Raw genomic sequence first — 21,126 nt, forward strand, 5'->3', positions numbered from 1 at the left:
TTAGGGCAGGGCAAGTTGTGAATTAGGGGAGTAAGAAGGACCACTTCAGGTTCGTCTTGTGGGCCTTACAGCTATCTGTGTGCAATCAGTGCGACCTAAGGCTGTCTGAAGGACATGATGAAAGGACTGAGGAATACTGGGTTCCTCTGGGGCACTAGACTCTAGTGTTGTTCCTGACTCACTTGGAAGGGATGGACCTGATTTACTGGCCTGAGGATTATAAGGAGGAGGTCAAAGAGACCTGTCATCATTAAACAGCCTGGAGAGACCCTGAGAGACAGGTAGGGCTCTGAGGACAGGATCATCAAAGATATCTTTCTCTTCCTCAGAGGCCCCTCTATATACCAGTTTCTGGGCATTTCCTGAGATAAAGGGTCATAAAAGCCTGAACATAAGCCATTGTTAGGGCATGGAAACAGTCAGCAAACTTTCAAGGATCCTCAGAAAATCTACCCAATTTTTCCTTGCATTGCTGAATATCCATAACTGAAAAGAGAACTAGCACTTGGATAATACCATTAGTGCTTGCCACTTCTTAAAGGAATACAGCAGTGGTGGGCTTAGATGTTGAGTTCCTTGAATCCAGGGCCCTACAGTATGTGGGCATAGACATAGTATAGAGTGGACTTAGGAGATGGCCTTTATCTTGAGAGTGATGACTGAGCAGAATCCTAAAGTCATAGCCCGTGAGGAGGAGAAGCTGACAGGAGGGAATCCTCTCCTGAGGGTTGCAGACTTCTTGGTTATAGATGAGGCATCTGGTAGAGGGCCATAAAGGCTTGAACATAAGGCACCTCTGACACTTTTATTCTTACAGTAAAGATATAACTGAAATATGGCATTATATTTTAGGCTGCCCAGGAGTGGCCACATCTCATTTTCTCCAAGTGGATCATTTTTTTTATTACACAGGAATATAAGATGGATCTCTTTGAAGGGTCTTAGTGTGGAACTATTCCCAAAGGTTAAGAAGAAATCCAACCAGGCACTCAGAAAGAATAGATGAGGTTGTTCCCATCTGCAGATAGGAAGAGTAAAAATTAGGTTCTAGAATTCCATAGGCCTGTCCTTGGGTTGGTTTCCAATAGCTGGGATCTGACAGTGCATCTCCTGCTAGCAGGCCTCTCCCTGGTTCAGTCTCCATTAGTGGGAACCTGGCAGGGTATCTCCTGGAGATCCTGTCTAGCTCTTGTGTCAGGTGTCCCCTAGTAGAGCTGGACCTTTTGGGGCTGGATGTCTCCAGCCTTCAGTGAGCACCAGTGTTACTTTCTTTGGATCCATTGGAGTTTTTCCTATAAACACAACTCATCTTTTAGTTGAAGATTGCAGAACTAGGATGTCTTATTAGTTGGATATTCTTTAGCCAACTGAAAAGGAATAAGACTCATCCCAAGAGAAAACTCATCGCACTAGATCAAGCCATAAAGCATGCATATCTGATGACAGAATCTCAAAATAAAAGTCAGGCACCATGTAAATTCAGTCAGCAAGTACAGGTTATACATCCTTTGTGACAGCAGCAAAAACTTAAAGCCACAATTATTACAACAAAAGTAAAACTGAGTAAGAAGAAGAGTAAACCAATATTAGCAAACTACTTCAGGAAGCAACAGTTTCAGATGGGCTTTAGAACCTCGAGGAAATCGAGTCAACTAGAGCTGGGTGCTTCTTGCCAGTGGCTGCTGCAGCAGCAGGAGTTTTAAAATGCACAAATTTTTTTTAGTCCTGTGTAAGAAGACACTGCACCTCTTAACTCTATTTTTTGAGTAATCCAGAACCAACAACTAAACAAATGAAACACTCTGATAGCTGAAAGGTTGAAGGGGAGGGGGAATCAGATAAGGAGAGGAAAAAAAGCTAAAATGGATGAAAAGGAAACACTTATTCAGAGCCTATGACCCATGGGGAAGCACAAACATCCTTGGTGTTAAACAAAAGCTGCCTGAGTCCAGGCAAATTACCAAGTACTCCACAGAGAAAAGAAACAATTCAGGTGGGCCAGGTCCATGTCTCCTGGTCCCCTGCTATAGGCAGCTATGTCAAACCACTTGTTTATCGGTGGTGACCTTCTCTGCTTGGCTCAGTTTAGGCCCAGCCCCCACTGAGGGCTATGTCATAGCCTTCAAGATAGGATTTTCCACCTTGTGTGGACAAACAACAGAATATAAGCCCAGTTGATTGGTAGGGGTCCTACTGTCTCCATAAGGGCCTTTTGTTTTTCAATCTAGTGGTGATTGGTCTACCTCTCCTCCCAGGAATCTGGGTTTTTGCACAGCAAGGGGAAGAAAAACAGTCTCCCAAGGGAGTGGGGAGTTAACCTTCCTTGCTGGCTGAGTTGTTGGCTGACTGCTTCTGTTGAGGTATTCTAAGGTCTCTGGGCTACTGAAGCTTACAGTGTCTGGTTCAGTCTCTAGGTTGCTGTGCAATAAAGTACCTTGGCTCCCTGTCTAATGAGGTCTCCTGAGGTTTGATGATATCCTCCTGGCTGGCTCACCAGATTGTACAGTAGAATGGGCCAGTAATAGTCCAGGTTCTTGTATATGAGGAACAAAGAATTCCCAAGTGTACACCCAGTAGTAAGTAGTAGTACTAAGTTTACTGAAGATCACAGGAAGTTGTGCTCAGGGCCAGACCATGCCAACAGTGGTATAACATAGGCCAAGAAAGGTACCGTGGTGAAAGAAAAAGGGTGACCTGCACACAGGTCAAAGGTAGCAGCAGCAACAGGAAAAAGGATCAATAACTGAGGCTTTCAGAATTTAAAGACCAGACACCACTCCTTTAGATGCCTCCCACTGAATCTCCCTAGTCAGCAAATGCTTTGGCACATGTGCTCTCCCCTAAGCTATCTGTGATCCCACTGACTTTTGTTATTTTATTTTCTACCTCTCTTAGGATAAAGAAAGCAGGAGTAACCACTGGGTGCTGTTTACAATCAAATGAGGGAAGGGAGTGACTCACTCAGCTCCTTCGATTCTAACTGTACTAAAGTCAGTATGCTTTTTTTTAAAAGAATGGAGCAAAGACTTTACTGAATTGGCTTTTTATAAGAATTTATCTTTACAAGAAAAAGATTGAATTTCTGGAATTCTAAATTCAATTCCTATAACTTTCTACCAACATAATGAACAACTATAACAAGGAACTTTAATCTTACCTGACGTAAGATGTTTTTGACACTGAGGAACATATTTCTCAAGGAGACGTTTCATACGTGAATCTTTGGCCTCATCCAAAGCACACTTTCCATTGTCACTTCTAAATAGTGGGTCAGCTCCACTCAAAAGAAGTAACTCTGCAACCTAGAAAAAGATTGTTTATGTAAGAAAGTCCAGACAAACAAGTGCTAGCACACACTAAATGTGTGCTTTCAACAATATCTCTAGGATTACTTGTAACATCTTTAGCCAACAAAAAAATTAATGTAGTTGCTACTCAAACTTAATTTAAAACAGATCCCTTAAAACAGATTCCTTTTCTTACAAAAAAAAAGTGGAAGGGGGAAAAAGAAAAGAAGAAAGGAAGGGAGAATGAAGCAGTTCCCTTTTTTAACTGAAAAATTTAAAGGAGACAAAACCATTGCCTAGCTCACTTGTTTTTAAGTTATTTCTCCATCCCAGGTTCCAACAGGCAACATGTAATGCTGAAAACTGATACTGAATGGCAACAGTCCCCCAAAGGCCTGGCGCCCTGGCACCAGGAAGATCCCCAAAAAACCAAAACCAAAACAAAACACGATTGGTAACCCCTCATAGTTTGATGCATATGCATATCTCTGGGCTTCTTGTTTCTACTCTTCTCCCATTTATCCTACTGCTTCTGAGGGTTCCAAGAGGCAGACCAGCTGTCATTCTAATTTGGCCAAACGGTAAATAAATCCATTTTCCTTTCATCATTCTCTTTTCTCTTACTCCCAATGTGGTAGATGACTGAATACAGTCCACTGGGATCCCCAGTAGCAGGAATGGGAGAGGAGGAAAGGACAAAGAAAGGGAGAGAGGCTAGAAATGTTTGCAGCTCAGCTGCTGGTGAACTGAAGCTAGCAAATAGGAATTAGGATTGGGTTCTGCAGTAGTGTGGTAGTTTAGTATAGTTATTATGTGTAGGCACTTAGAGCAGTCTAACAATAGGGTCAGATAAAAGAACTAATTTAATCAATAGCTGGTTAACCAAGCAGCCACTAAAGCTTAGAAATATAAAAGAAAACAAAAGAAGAGAGAATAAGATGTTAGGATGAGACTAGAAAAATAAGGACTATTCCCTTTCAGGAAGAAGGCTTATCCAGTTAACAGCTTTACATGTCTCCTCTGCCTCTGGACCCCAGGCAAACAAATGCAAGATAACTAGTTTTCTTTTGAATTCATCATCTTTGAAACAAGTTCTCAGGCTCTCCCTATGTATATAAGGCTAAGACAAAGAAAGTATATTGGACATTTTTCCCCTCTTGATTCATCTTCACCAAAGGCTTTCTCTTCACATTATTGCCAATAAAACTAATTACTTCTTCCTTGGGTTCAGGACTTCCTTCCTCATTGTTCATGGGACAACAAGCTCGGTTTGTACAGAAATGGCCATTACAGTGGCAAATTAATTTAACAGGTTCCAGTAGATAATTACATCTTCTCTATCTGTGTATAGGTACATATGATACTGCTGTTCTTCCTCAGATGATCAGAAAGAAACTGGTCAATCCTTACTCTTCTCATTTTCAAATAATCTAATCAATGCAGCTCTTCTTGACCACTTTCCACCCACTGCTGCCCCAGGTAAAATGGGGCTTCCCTCTTTAATGTACGTATTTTATTATAAAACCCAGTAAACTCTATATTACACTTTTGTGTTTTTCCTATTGCACTGTTAAGTTTCTTGAAGGTGGAATTGTTTTTCCTTTCATACTAATCTGTAATTTTTGAATAGGAAATTAATGGATATAGTTCAAATTCAGACACCTGATAGCTCAGAAGAGCTCAAAAAAGTATGTAGTGAAAGTAAATTTGCCTCCTCCATGCCTGTCCTCCAGAAATCTTATTTTTTCCTGGGTCAGCCCTGGTTATGGTTTCCTCTGAATTTTTCCAGCATTAGTCTAGTCCAACAAGTATGAATATATGTATGTATCACATACATGTACACAGATTTTCTTACACAAGTGGTCATATGTTAGACACACCACACTGTATCTTGCCTCTTTTCCCCCATCCTCCCAACAACAGTCCTTACAGCTAGTTTCATATTAATGTAGATTGTACTTCCTCATTCTTTTTTTTTTAATTCCTTAAGTTTACCGGTACATTTTAGGTACACAGTATGACGACATTCATTGTTGGGGATTTATACCTTTACATGAGATATCGTGGTTCTTATTTTTCCCCCATACCCCTATCCTCCTTTCAATCCCTCCACCTCTCCTTATTTACAAAGACTTTGTTTCTGATTTTTCTTTTTTCATATTTATTCCTTTCCCTTCTTTTCTTCTGCTAACCCTCCCACTTCCCCTTCCCCTTTCCCTTTGGACCTTCTCTTCCTATTTCACATTATCTCTTATACATTTTGATCCTCACTTACACTTGCAATTTCTCACACCAGAGAAAATATTTGGTATTAACACGTGTGTCCTATTTATTTCACTTAAGAGTATGGCCTCAGTGTGCATCCATTTAGCTATAAAGGTCTCTAGTTTCTCATTCTTCGTGGCTGAGTAGTACTTCATTTTATAAAAGAACCACATCTTCTTTATCCAGTTACCAGTTGATGGGCATTTGGGCTGTTATCAAGATTTAGCCATTACAAACTGTGCCACACGTATTGCTCTGGTATGATTCTTTTAATTCTTTGGGGAAGATACTCAGCAGGGGAATAGCTGGGTCAAATGGGACTTCTAATCCTAGTTTTTTGAGGAATCTCCATACTGATTTCCACAGTGGTTGCACCAGTCTACACTCCCACCAACAGTGGAGGATTGCTTTTTTTCCCCACAATGCTGCCAGCATTTGTTACTGATTTCTTGACAGCAGCCATTCTTTCTGGGGTGAGGTGGAATCTCAGCATTGTTTTCATTTGCATCTCTCCAGTGACTAGTGATGTTGAACATTTTTTCATTATGTTTATTTGCCATTTCTACTTCTTTGTCTGAGAAATGTCTGTTAATTTCAGATGCCCATTTTTGGATTGGGTCTTTAAATCTGGGAGGTCTGATTTTTTAAAGTTCTTTATACATTCTAGATATTAGACCTTTATCTGAGGAACAGCTGGTAAAAATTTTTTCCCACATGGTGGGTTGTCTCTTCACACTGTTGGTGGTTTCCCTTGCTGTGAAGAAGCTTTTAAATAAGATGAAATCCCAGTTGTGGATTCTTTGTGCTAGTTCCCATGTGGCTGAAGTTTTGGTCATGAAGTCTTTTCCATGCCAATCTCTTAAAGAGTTCTACCTAACTTTTCTTCCAGCAGGTTTAGTGTTTATGTTTTAATATTTAGATCTTTGATCTATTTCGATTTTAGTTCAGTGCATGGTGAGAGATGTAGGTCTAGTTTTAATCTTTGGCAAGTTGAAACCCAATTTATCCAACACCAGTTATTAAAGAGGCTATCTTTGCCTTCTGGGGAGATCTGGAAGAAGTTGGGGGGGGTAGAAAAATAAGAGAGGGAAAGGGTAGAAATAAGGTTAGAGGACAAAGATCATGAGAACTCTAGGAAACTCGCGAAGACAGAAGGTAAAGAGAGAAGGAAGGAACAAAGAATAGAACAATAATAGAACAAACTGACAGCAACAGAAAAACTAGAAACTGTATTCTATTTCTATAAAAATAACAATCGAGAAAAAACACAACAAAAACAGGAACAAAAGCAAGGAATGAAGGAGAAAAGAAGGAAAAAAATGTCCCATTCAAGGAATGTCTCTGTTGCCCCCGGTTGAGAACATGGGTAGTGTACAGATCTGTGTTGACTGATCTCAGCGAATCAGCCGTAGTCCACTGAAGTTCAGGCTGGTTTCTGGCTGTGAGGCTGGAATTGAGCTTCCTGACCTTCTGCAGGTTTGAATTCTGCACAATTCTACTGCAGGTTTGAGCCACCCTTCCCCCAAAACAAGTCTTGTTCCAGTAGGAGGTATTGACCCCAACCACTCACTAACCACTGCAGTCTGTTGCGCCTTTATTGAGGTGACTCTTTGCTTTTCCAGTGGGCTTTGATTCTCAACAAGCCTCAGAGAGGCCTCTCTACTGCTCACCACTGTGGCAATTCCTGGGCTCAGAATGATGGCCTTCTGGATTCCCGTGCTGTGCTGCTGGCCTAAGGGGCCTCTCACTGGGGCCTGCACACCCTTTCTGATGGTGTCAAGAGGGTGGGTTTCTGGCTGGGGGCTGCACACTTACAGATGGTATCTGGGCAGGCCTCTGGCTGGGAACTGCGTGCCCTTACTGATGGTGTGTGGGGGGGGGACCTTCTGGCCACTTCCTCATTCTTTTTAGCAATTGAATAAGTCTATTATATGTATTATAATTTATTTAACCAGTACCCTATTGATGAATGCTAATTTGCTTCAAATCTTTAGCTACAGATAAATGTCTTAATTGTCTTTATATTCCTAGTATCTGTCTCAGTATCTGGTGCAGAGTAAATGATCAAAAGTGTTGTTTAATAAAACAAATGGCTGTAGGACAGGGAGAATGTGGGAAGCAGGTACGAAGTGTAACATTACAATAAAAGAAGACGAAATTTCTATGATAATGTCTGGAATGAGATGATCTAAATTTCTGTTTATTGTATTTAAAATTGTATTGTATTTAAAAATTAGAAGGCCTGGGATTTAACTCAGTGGTTCCGCCACCTGCCTCACAAGTGCAAGGTCCAAAGTTCAATCCCTGGTACCAAAAAAAAACCTTAGAAATATATTCATTTTCCTTTTATAAGAAAATATTCTGACTAAAACAGTTTGAATCTTCTCTCACCTTTGATATTAGTGAGCCACCCAAATGTGTGCTATACACAAACACAACAGGTATCCTTTTGCCATTTTCCTATAATAATTAGATAATTGTAGCCAGCTCCCTTCCTTTGGGTTCTTGTCCTGAGGGTGATAAATGTCGAGGCAAGAGGACACAGCAAGCAGTGAGAAACAACTGGGTGTGGCTTATTAGAACAAAAAGGAAAGCTCCTGCTGTCTAGAGGGGCGCCAAAAGATAAATACCACAGACGTTTAAATCCAGAGACTTTTATACAGTCTTTGGCAGAACAATGCAGGAAAATATCCACGAAGCAAGTAAACAATTGCAGCTACTAATTCGAGGCTTTTGCTGTCCAGAAAGCAGCCTGCATTATTTCTTTGTTCTTTCCATTCCAGCACTCTGGGGCTTTTTAAAGTTTAGTCAGGAACTCCTTCTTTGTCCTTTGCACCCTACTTTCCCAAGGCTTACCTTTAGCCGGTTTAGGTCCTAACATTTAGTTTACTCACTTTTTTAGTTTACTTACTTTTTTTTTTTGGTACTGGGGATCGAACTTGGGACCTCGTGCTTGTGAGGCTGCGGTGGCACCACTGAGCTAAATCCCCGGCCCTAGTTTATTTACTTTTTACCCTAATCTACCCTAATCTGCCTATCTCCCTTCTATTTCTTGGTCTCATAATAATCATAAATATCAGCCTTTTAAAGAGGTTACCAATCTCTCTTTTAAGGTTATAAGCACATGATCTCAGGTATAATACAACTCTTTCTATACTACTTTTGAATCATGTCTGTATTCTGGGCTGTGTGTTTGTGTATGGGGATATACATGTGTGCTCCTTTAACATATCAATGTTAAGGTCTGAAAAACATACAAGCAATACTTGCATGTTACAAAAAAGTTAAAATTACAGGAAAGTATTAAGTGGAAAGTAAAAATCTTTTACATACTTATGAAGGTAGGCTTAAAAATGCTCCCTTCGGGCAGGGGATTTAGCTCAGTGGGGCCGCTCCCACCTACCTCAAAATCGAAAATGCAAGGTCCCCAGTTCAATCCTTGGTAAGGAAAAAAAAAAAAAAAGCTCCCTTCTCCAAAGATATCCATGTCCTCATTCCCAGAACCTATATATATTACCTTGTTTGAAAATAAAATCTTTGTAAATGTGATTACATTAAGAATTTGGTGGCCGCCTCCTTCTGCCACTCCTGGAGCTGCCTGTGTGCTCGTTCAGTGTGGACCTGGTACCTCTTTTGTGAAGCGGCAGCTGAGAAGACTCGGGCACTCGCTATGGCCGAAGAAAAGCCCAGGAAGGAGTCAAGACTGAGAACAACAATCATATTAATTTGAAGGTGGCAGGGCAGGATGGTTCTGTGGTGCAGTTTAAGATTAAGGGGCATACACCACTTAGTAAACTAATGAAAGCCTATTGTGAACAACAGAGTTTGTCAATGAGGCAGATCAGATTCCGATTTGATGGACAGCCAATCAATGAAACAGACACACCTGCACAGTTGGAAATGGAGGACAAAGATACAATTGATGTGTTCCAGAAGCAGACAGGAGGTGTCTACTAAAAAGGGAACCTACAACAACTCTACTCCAGAACTCTGTTCTTACAGACCAAGAATACATTCTCAATTAGAAAACTGCAATTTGGTTCCACCACATCCTGACTACTACAGTATAGTTTTCTCTATTCTTTCATTTATCCCTTCCCCATTCCTTTATTGTACATAAAGTATCTGGTGTATGTGCACAAACATATTGCTTTTTTTTTTTTTTTAACTAAATGGCCAATAATATGTTTTGATTGACATCAGATGGAGATGGGATGGGGAGATACTGGTTCTGTGAAAATAATTCCTTCTCTCCATTAGTGGCATGCTCATCAGCTCTTATCTTTATATTCTAGTAAGTTATTTTGCTCTCACTGTTTTAACAGAAAAGACAACAACATAAAAATCCTTGCGTACCTTGTTTGATTGGAGAATTTTAATGTTTTTCATTTATCATTGTAAAAGCAAAGACAATTTTATAACTTTTTTGTACGTAGCTTTTACATGTAGGGCAATCTGTCTTTATGTAGGAGTAAATTACTCTTTAAAAGAAAAAGAATCCTAGATAGTTTTCCCTTTAAGTCAAGTGTCTTGTTGTTTAAATAAACTTCCTGTTTAAAAAAAAAGAATTTGGCAGTAAGATTATTTTCAATTATATGACTGAATCTTAAATATCATCACAGATGTCTTTATATAAGAGAGGTAGAGGGAGATTTCACAAGCACACACAACGGAAAAGGTGATGTGAAGACTAAGAAAGAATATGGAGTGACATAGCGTCAAGTACTTCTGGAGAAAGTAAACCCTTACTTACACCTTGATCATAGCCTAGTGGTACTTATTTTGGACTTCTGGCCTCCAGAAGTGTGAGAGAACAAACTTCTATTGCTTTCAGTCACCTAACCCGTGGTAATCACAGCAGTTGAGAGAAACCAATAGAAATTTTTGTACCAGGAAGTGAGGTGCTGTTGTAACATGTACCTAAGATGAAGAATGTTTTTTGAATTGGATGGATTTAGACTAATTGAATAGATATAGACTAAAAGAATTTGAAAAAAGCCTGGACTACCATAAAGTTATTAGGTAGAAATATGATGTTAAAGGCTCTGCCAGTGATGGCACAAGAGAAGTGCAATAGAGAAAACCTGCATCATCTTAAAGAATGCATATATCATCATAAACAAAATGCTGAAGTAGGAAAGTAAACATAAAAGGGCTGAAGGAAGGGCCCTTCTGAAAAGGGCTCAGAAGGAAACAAAGCATGCTTTTAGAAACCAGATGGATGTATATCATATATATATATATATATATGTATATGATATACACATATATGTCATATCTATATCTATATCTATATCTATATCTATATATATCAAGTGCCTAGAGGAATTACAGTTGTGTGGCATATTAGTCAACTTTCCCATCACTAGGATCAAAAACGTGGAACACACAACTTGAAGACAGGTTTATTTGGGCTCATGTTTTTAGAGGGTTCAGTCCATGTTTGGTTGGCTCCAAGGCAGAAATGGCATGGCAGAAAGGTCTGGCAGAGGAAAGCTGCTCAATCCATGGCAGCCAGGAAGCAGAGAATAAGGAAGAGCCACAGAGAGACACATATTCTCCAAAGACATGCCCCCAGTGACTCATCTTCTGAGTCCCACCTCCTAAATTACATTTAGCTAAGAGTGCATCAACAGACTAATCCATTGATGAGTTTAGTGCCTCCATAATTCAATTATTCAAAATTCCACCTCTGACACATGAGACTTTTGGAGGACTTTAGATATAAACTATAACATATGAAAAGTATAACTTGCAAGTGATGAATTGGATATTTAGCTAAGATTTCCAAGTAAAGTATTGATGGTACAATCTAGTTTCTTCTTGATGCTTACAGTAGTAAAGTATGAGGAAAAAAAGGTAAATTAAGCAAATAACTGGTAGGCAAAAAGGAAGCAGCATTTCATAACTTGGGAAATTCTATCCTGATTGGAAAAACTGATTCACAAAGTGACTGGAAACTGGGAGATTCACAAAGCTCTTTTCGAAATGCTTTATCAGCAGAAACACTGCACCTTTAGATTGAAACAGACAGAATAAAATGAAAATTTGTCAAAATTCTATAGATGGAAAATAGATTAATAAAACCACACATCTGCAAATATGTTAGTTATCCTTTTAGAAGAAAAGGAAGAATAACACCAAAAGCAGAGCCTCAGGTCAACAGCTAGTATAGAGTGGAAACTAACTGGCTGTGTTATAACAGAGGCAGATTAGCCAGAAGCTTAATAGGGAGATGGGGGATAGGACAGGCAAAACGTCTGGCCAAAATGGTAAGTCATTCCTGTGCTCCATAAGAAAAGAGATCAGCTGAATGCAGGTCAAACTAAAAAACTTCCTGAAAAGTGCATGTAGTCTACATAGCCACACCAGATTCAACAATAAAATGTGAAATCCTTCCTGGTTCAGAGAGTTTAAACATTAACCTTTGGCAAATCAATAACTGACTACTAAATGTCCCCAAGGAAGTCAGGTCGAAGATAAAAATAAGAAAACATTTTGAATAGGGTTATAAGGCTTCAGAATGTGGAGGACATACACTGCACTGATTTAGCCCTTATTTAGTCACTAGACAAGTAAACAAATAAAAGGCCTGGCTAGGCATATGATTTAGGGGAAATTTCTACCCAGAACTGTTATCCTACATTATTCAAAATGTCCACTTTTCAGGAGAGAGAGAGAGAGAGAGAGAGAGAGAGAGAGAGAGAGAGAGAGAGAGAGAGAGAGAGAGAGAGAGAGAGAGAGAGAGAGAGAGAGAGAGAGAGAGACACTATATATAGTAAACTATGGCTCAAATACAGGATTAAAAAGTAGCATTAAAAGCTGCTTAAAGAGGGCTTCTATTTGCAGACAAGCACTCCAAAAATACAGCCAAATATGTTCAAAGCATTAAGAGAAGGGGGCTCATCATGGTGGACTAGAGACAAGCAGCACTCACAAGCTGCTCTGGGATACTCATCCAAGTTGGTAGTACAGCTAGCTGCTTGAGGTCTCAGATGGGGGAACAATCACTGTAGTAAGCCAGTGACCAGGTAAAACCCAGAAATATTGGTATTTAGAAAAAGTGAAGCTGCCACTGCTACCCCAGGACTTTTGGATGTGCAAGTTTTGAGTACATCCTGCAAGAATTATTAAAAACCTCATAAGAACTAAAAATAGAAATTCCATTTGACACAGCTATATTTCTTTTGGGTATCTTCCCTAAAGAGTAAAGACATCATATTACAGCCATCCATGCATACTTCTGTTTATAGCAGTACAACTCATGATAGCTAACTCTTGGAAGCAGCCTAAATGCTCATCAACAGATGAGTGGATAAAGACAATGTGGTACAGATACACAATGCAGTACTACTCAGCCACAAATAAGGATAAATATGCATTTGTAGGAAGGTGGATGAATTCTGAGACCATAATGAGAAGTGAAACAAATCAGACACAGAAGGTTAAACATTGCTTTCTCTTTTATGAGAAATGTAAAACATAAATAATTTAAAGAACAAAGATGACAGGAAACAGGGAGGTACTTTGTGGGTACGGAAAGGGAATCTAGGGAGGAGCACCATGGAAGAAGAGGAGGGGAAGGAGAAGTAAAAAGGAATAAGATATGACATGTATATATACCAATTTCCTGTGATGAATGCATATTCATTATGAATCAAAAATGTGTACTACTAACAAAAAAAGCCTTATCAGAAAGAAGTCAGGGGGTGCAGCCACCACTTGGCACTTGGCCTAGTCACCACCATCTTCCATGCCAGGCAGGGACTGTGGTATTTGCCAGGGAAGGGATGTTACCTCCATAACCTGGGTGCTGCTCAAACTGCAAATTGGAAAGAGACCAAGTCTGCTGAGGCTAGGCTGGGGCCTGGAAGCACTGAGGGCAAAGAGAGTTGTGGGGTCAGGGATGCTATTGGTGGCAGAGGCCACAGTGGAGGTGCAGTGCAGGAACCTAAGGCTAAGACTGACTGGAGGGAGCCATGTAAGCACTCCAGCATTGTCCTGAGAATATTGGTGGCTCCTAATCATGGCAGATTACAAGCAGCAGCACAGATTAGTTGCTCTGGTACATTGATCCTAATCAACAACAGAGATCCTGTATGCCCAGTCCTTCACCCCTGCTCAGAAATGTTTAGAATATATGCTGCCAGGCACACCTCCAAGAACACATACTAACAGTATCTAGAATTGGGGCCCACAGTTAAGACCTCTCCACATGCAAAGTGAACAAAAAGTTTGATAGAAAAGCCCAACTCTACCTGTGCACTCATTTTAAAGTACAGGAAAAAAATACAACTGAGATATTAGGTGTGGATTGAGGCCCACCACTGACATCTGTGATGACAAAGAGGTGGAACTCAGCCTTTAGATGACCCTAAACAATTTGTTTTCTGTTTTTGTTTATATCTAGATCTTCTCCTAAAGCCTCATGGAACCCCAGCTATGGCTTTTGGAAGGTGATGGAATTATAGAGCCATTACAGCTGACTTGCTGTTAGGAGGGTGGGTTTAGTTGGACGAGACAGGTCACTGTTATCTCTTCTTTCCTGGTTCCTCCCTTGATGCTCTGCTTCCTGTCTGCGTGCACCTCTGCAATGCTGTCCTGCCATAGAGCCAGCTATCTCAAATGTGAGCATAAATAAACCTCTCTTCTTTGAGCTGCAGGTGTCAGGTATTATGTCTCAGGGACAGAAAAGTTACTAAGACAGATTTTGGTACCAGAGAAGTGGGGTTGTTGCTGTGACTGTACTGGACCATGTGTTTTAAATGCTTTCCAAACTGGTTCATGAAAGGAGTTTGGGAAGATTTGGAGATGCCAGCTGGAGAAGTAGCCCTAAGAGACAATTAGCTGATGATGATGGGAGATTATGGTTGAAGCTCAGTCCAGAATGCTGATACAAATACAGACTATAAAAACAAGGCTCAGGAGATTTCAGGAGAAGACTCCATTGGAAGTTTTACTCCAGGTCATGTGTGTTATGCTCAGGCACAAAGTTTGTCTACATTTTGGGGCAACTCTGCTGAAGACTGAAATTAAAGGTAGAAGACTAATCTGGCAGAGGGAATTTTGAGGCAACCCAACATTCAGGCTATGGTATGGATACTGCTGGGGGCTTTGAGCCAGCTTTATGTGGAAAATCAAAAGCAAAGACCGTAACTAAATAATTTTTAAAGTTTTGAGTTTGGCCAAAAAGGAAGCTTCAATAAAGTTGGGGGCTCCAAAGTTGGGGCCTGCAATGATGGAGCAGAAGAAATCTTGGCTGCTAAAAATATCAGCATTAAAAAGAAGCTAAGTACTTTATAAAGGAACAATGGGAAAAATGGCTCGAGGGCATGGAAAGCATACCTTTCCATGAAAGGAAGACCCCCACCCTTCACTGAACTCTAGAGAAAAAAATTAAGACTCTGCTTTAAGAAGTGAGTCCCAGGGTATGCTGCTTGTGAAAGGTCTCCTAGGAAATTGGCTCCCTGGAATTCTGTTCACAGTGCTCAGCCGTCCAGGCACTCAGAGGTCCTTGCAGTCATGATGTAAAAGGGTTTGGCTACTCCTCAAGTTGACAGCAGACCTTGGCAACATCCACATGGTGCTAGTTTTATAGGTCTGCAAAATCCAAGAATTGAGGGGTTGAGGAGGTATTTACCCAGATTTCAGAAGGCTTGGGAGGCCAGGCAATGTACCCTTAGAGAAGCTGTGACAGTAAAGCTGAAAGTTCAATGGAGACCCTTAAGGAGTTGAAGTCGGGAATATGCAATGTTTAAGGAAAGCTGCAGGAAGTGAGCAGAGAGCTGCAGCCACTGGCAGGCAATGCTGTAGGGACAGGGCCCCCCAAGCCCTTTGGAATCCACATCTCATTGCTATAATTTGCCCCAGTCCCACATGGGTCTCTGCATGGAGTCCTGGGCCTGCCAGGGGCCCCACTCAGTCCCATGCAGACTGGAGCTATGTCCGGATGTCAGCACTGGTTAAAGGTCTGCCCAATTTCTCTGGTGATGTGGACTTATGTTGAGACTCCACTCAGCACTCAGTGTTTCCCTTGGGCCTGCCAGAATCTCCCCCATGTCAGCTTTGGATACACCTAGTTTTCCACTAAGCGCCCCAGGCTGGACTCTATCTGGTGTTTTGAGCTGGTCACATGGACACAGGAGTAACCATCAGGTACACGGCATTGGTACCCAACCAGCCAGAATCCATGGCAGACCCTCCAAGCCTGCTAGATCATTCCCCCAGAATCCAAAGCCCCACACCTTTCCCAGGCCTGTGTTCCAGGTTGGGTAAATGCCATGGACATGGGTTTACAGATGGGGGCACCCCTTGAACAGAGGGGTCACCACACAAGCCCACAGACTATAAAGAGGGGTGGAGGGGAATGTGACTTGCTAAAAACTCTTCTGGAAATACCTAGGAAAAATTTTTTTCTCCCTTATTTTAACTCATTTTTCTGTTTTTCTCCTCTCTTGGTATTTTTTTTTTCATGTTTTGTGTGTCTGTGTGTGCACTTTGGTGTTTTATCATCCATTTGCTTGTTCCTCATTTTTTAATATTACTTTTTTATTGATTTGATTGGTCCTTTTTTCCTCTCACTTTTTTTGCTATCCAACCTGCAATTTGTCTTCTTAGTATTTTTTCTTTTTTCCCCCTCTATTGTAATCTCTATTGCTTTTTACCCTATTCTTAGTTGGATTTTTTCTGTTACAGTGACCTAATACTAATAGTTTTCTTTTGTAAACTTAATAGAACCTTTTATTTTAATTTTGTCACCTCATTTCCATTACCTAATTTTTCAAATTCTATTTTTTCATGCTCCCATTCTTACACCAGTATCCTTACTAGAATAATCACTAACCTTTATGAATCTGTAGATGCTTAAATACAGTGATACTTTGGTTGTCGGAAAGCTCCAAGCCCAAACTTTGGCAAAGTTCGAAAAGAAATCTGCTCAGTATTTGTAACTTTGTTCGACAGTCAACCAAAAATGTGACCTGAGAAAACCTGCAAACCCACACAATTAGAAATAAAAAGGGATGGTAAGCTCCTCCGCCTCCATCCCAGGCACCTAGGGTCAAGAAGGTGAGCCGGTCCCAGCACCCGGAAGGAAGCTCCCCAATTCCATCCCAGGCTCCTAGGGCAGTGAAGCTCAGCCAGTCCCAGCACCCAGAAGGAAGCTCCCCAGACTCCATCCCAAGCTCCAAGGGCAGTGAAGCTCAGCTGGTCCCAGCACTGGGAAGGAAGCTCCCCGCCTCCATCCCACGCTCCTAGGGCAGTGAAGCTCAGCCGGTCCCAGCACCTGGAAGGAAGCTCCCCTGCTGCCATTCCAAGCTCCTAGGGCACAGAAGGTGAGCCGCGTAGGTGCCAGAAGCACCCCCGTCCCCCGTGGAAATGAGAAGACACATAACAAGCCTCAAAAACAAACTTCCAGATCACCTACAGCAACCCCAAAGGGAAATGAGATGGAACACTCTGATACTCAACCACCTGGACTCTCTGAACTGGCAACAAAAGAGGATCTGGGAAAAATGAAATCAGAAATAATTACTCAGATAACAGCAAAGATTTTGCTCATGGTGCAAGACATGATTAATAAATCTAGAGAGGGCACAGATAAAAAAATAGAGGATCTGAGGAACATGATGGAATCCCAACATAGGAAACAAATGGAATCCATAAAACAGATACAAACAGATTTCCAAGAGATTAAAAACTCCATCGAAAGTCTGCACAGCACAATGAACCAGTGTGAGGATAGAATTTCAGATACAGAAGATAAGATTGCAATTAGTGACCAGGAAATGAAAAATTTCTTTAAAATTGTAAAGGACCAAGAGAAATCAATCCAGCAGCTGCTAGATGATGCAAAGAAGAATAACATAACATTGATTACAATCAAAGAAGAAACAGAAGAGAGTGCAGATAACATAACAAAAACTGTTCATAGAAGTGATGGCATAAAACTTCCCAAGCAGGGGGAAAGAACTTCTCATACAGATAAGTGAAGCATATAGGACTCCAACTAGCCTTGATCAAAAAAAATCTACACATAGACATATAATTGTTAAGATTCCAGAAACCCAACAGAAGAACAAAATTCTACAAGCAGTTAGAGAAAAGAAACAAATCATATACAAAGGAAAGCCCATCAGAATCACAGCAGACTTCTCAATGCAAAAGCTCAAGGCAAGAAGAGCTTGGAGTTAAGTATTTCAAGCCCTAAAGGAAAACGGCCTCCAACCCAGACTGATGTACCCTGCAAAACTATCTTTCAAAATGGATGGAGAAATAAGATGCTTTCACGATAAAGAGCACCTCAGGAACTTCATGAATACCAAACCGGCACTCCAAAAAATTTTAGACAATATCCTAGGAAAAGACAATGAGGATCACAACCCCAGGAAACCCAGCAGAACTAATCCATTGGGCGTGACAAATTAAACACAAAGGGGGAGAATCCAACAAAAAGAAAAAATCATGACAAGGCTTTTACAACTTTTAACTTCATCTCCCTAATGAGTGTATAATTCAATCTTATTATTGTACTGATTAGTGTTTTTCTGATTCTAGAATTGCACACCATTTCTTGTGCTATACTGGCTATTTATCATCTTATGTCTACATTTTAATTGGGTTGTCTATTAATGATCTCTAAGAATTCTTTATATATTCTGGTCATAGGTTATATGCATTGTAAATATGGTCTGTTTAAGGAGTTTTCATTTACTGATATTATTTAAAGTTCTAAATTTTGATGGAATCTCATTTATCAATTTTTTTCTTTTATACATCATGTTTTTTGTATCCTAGGTAGATTTTGCCGACCCTGAATTCATAAATATTTTCCCTTATAATTTCTTCTTAAAGTTTTATACTTTTAGGCTTTCTTATTTAGGTTCATAGATCCCTTCAAGTTATTTTCATGTATGGAAAAAAAGGGTTGAGGTTAATTTTTTATATATGGATACCAGGTGTTCTAGTGCCATTTGCTGAAGATACTATCTCTTCCTTGGCTCTTGAATCGAGTTTATGTTCTATAAAATGCTAATGTTAAACAATCTTTCAAAACTCAGTGGACCATATATGTGTGGTTCTATTTCTAGATTCTCTGTTTTATTCCAATGATCTATATGTCTTTCCTTACACCAACACTGCCTTGATTACTGCAGCTTTAGAAGAAGTCTTAAAATTAGGTACTAAATGTCTTCCAACACTGTTTTTTTTTTAATTTTTATTTTTCCAGGTCCTTTGTACTCCCACATAACTTTTAAATTTCAATATCCAGTTCTTCATTTATAGCAAGTATACACAGACCTGAGTTTTTATATATACCTTGTGTTTTCTAACCCTGCTAAATTCAAGTACAAGTCCTAGGGGCTCCTAGAGATTTCTTAGTATTTTCTCTGTAGATGATCATTTCATCTACATATAAAGATTTTGCTTCTGCTGTGCCAATCCTATCCTAGTTGTGTCATTTTATTGCCAGACTATTTTGGTTTAGACCTATGTTTCAAAGTCTAATGGACAGATGAAGAGTAGGCATATATGCCCTTGTTCCCCACTTGAGGGAGAAAGCATTGTATCATCTCCATTCATAGAAGGAGTTTTTGTTGGAAGTATGGAGTACATGTCTTTGATCTGTTGAGAAGGTTCTGTTCTACTTCTAGTCTCCTGATAGCTTTTACCATGACCAGCTGTAGAATTTAGACCAACACTCTTTCTCCAACTAGTGACAGGATCATATGGCTTTCTCCTTTCCTCTGTTAAAATGATGACTTTTGGGGGTGGATCTTCCAATGCTGAACCAACACTGTCATCCCTATAATAAAACCACTTTCTACATACTGCCAGATCTGACTTCTAAGAGTTTGTTTTGTTAAACAAATTTCTATCTGTGTTCATACTTTTTTCTTCTATTATCTTTATCCAGTTTTAGGATTAGCACAATGTTGAGTTCCTAAAATGAGGGGAGAAGTGTTCCTTCTTTTTTCTGTTTTAATTGTTTGATATAATTTATCAGTTAAAATGTTTATAAGCCTGCTGTTGTCATATAGGTAGGTTTTCAAGCTAGGAATATACTTTCTTTAATAGGTGCTATTCAAATTTTGTATTTCCTCCAGAGTTAGTTTCATTAATTTGTCTTCTAAGGTACTTCTTAGAAGTTGTCAAATTTATTTCAAAAAAGATTTTTGTAATATGCTTTCTATATCCTTTTAAATTCTGTAAAATCTGTGGTAATGTCTCCTAGATCTTAATATTATAATTTAAAAAATATATAACTGATATTGTGTAACAGGAAGAAAAGGTCTAAAAGAGCAGGGGAATTTGGAGGGGTAGGGGAAGGGAAAAAAGGGAAAGGAAAAAATATGAGAAGAGGAAAAAAATGGAAACAAGGTCTTTGCAATTAGGGAAGGGTGGAGGGGGTGAAGGGAGGGCAAGGGAAGGGGAAAAAAAAAAAGAACCAAGAGACTCATGTAATGGTACAAGATCCCAATAATGAATGTAACCATTGTATACCTAAAATGTACCAATAAAGTTAATGGGGGGAAAAAAAAGAAATAAAAAGGGAGAAACCACAATGGATTCTGCATAAATAAGAAGATCATTAGTAATTACTTTGAGAACCTATACTCTCATAAAATGGAAAATTCAGAAGAAATAGATAGATTCCTAGATACATAAGAACTACTGAAACTGAATGAAGAAGATATAAAAATCCTAAATAATTGGGCCGGGGATTTAGCTCAGTGGTTTCACCACCTGCTGCACAAGCGCAAGGACCCAAGTTCGATCCCCAGTACCAAAATAAAATCCTAAATAATCCAATATCAGTCCAAGGAAGAAGTAATAAAAAAAAAGCTAACAACCAAGAAAAAAGCCCCAGTCCCAAATAATTCAGTGCTGAATTCTGTAAAACTTTAGAAAAGATCTAATGCCAATACTCCTCAAACTCTTTAATGAAATCTAAAGGGAAGTAGTACTCCCAAACTCATTCCTGGAAGCAAGCACTACCCTGATTTCAAAACCAGAAAAGGACTCAACCAAAAAAGAGAACTATAAGCTAATCTTTCTTGTGAACACAGATGCAAAAATCCTCAATAAGATACTGGCAAAGAGAATGCAGCAAATCATCGAGAAGATTATACACTATGACCAAGTAGGATTCATTCCAGGAATGCAGGGATGGTCCAACATACACAGTCAATAATAATATACTACATTAATAGAACCAAGGTAAAACATGATCATCTCAATAGATGCAGATAAAGCATTTCACAAAATCCAACATCCATTCATGATAAAATCTAAAGATCCCCAGTACCAAAAAAAAAAACCCTAAAGAAAATTGGACTAGAAGGTCTTTATGTCAATCTGATAAAAGCCACTTTTGTAAACTTACAACCAACATTATACTAAGTGGAGGAAAGCTGAAAGTTTTCTAATTTCAGGAAGACAAGGATGGCCACTCTCTTGTTCAATATAGTTTTTGAAACATTAACCAGAACAATAAGACAAGAGAAATAAAAGGAATATGGAAAGAAATGAAAGAGGTTAAATTATCATTATTTGCTGATAATATGATCCTCTG

At 39.7% G+C, this 21,126-nt stretch overlaps 1 protein-coding gene across 1 annotated transcript in view; it reads right to left on the bottom strand.

Annotated features, from left to right (window-relative positions):
* Nucleotides 1–21,126, bottom strand: part of Ankrd31 (ankyrin repeat domain 31) — a 257,731-nt gene that overhangs the window by 143,080 nt on the left and 93,525 nt on the right. Inside the window, exon 12 of the mRNA XM_021252381.2 lies at nucleotides 3,158–3,302. Within this exon, the coding sequence (XP_021108040.1) occupies nucleotides 3,158–3,302 (145 nt within the window). The remainder of the gene's footprint in view (nucleotides 1–3,157; nucleotides 3,303–21,126) is intronic.

Source organism: Heterocephalus glaber, unplaced genomic scaffold (assembly GCF_053883595.1).
Source record: "Heterocephalus glaber isolate CG9 unplaced genomic scaffold, H.glaber_assembly_v1.0 deba00001788, whole genome shotgun sequence".
Classification (NCBI taxonomy): Eukaryota; Metazoa; Chordata; class Mammalia; order Rodentia; family Bathyergidae; genus Heterocephalus; species Heterocephalus glaber.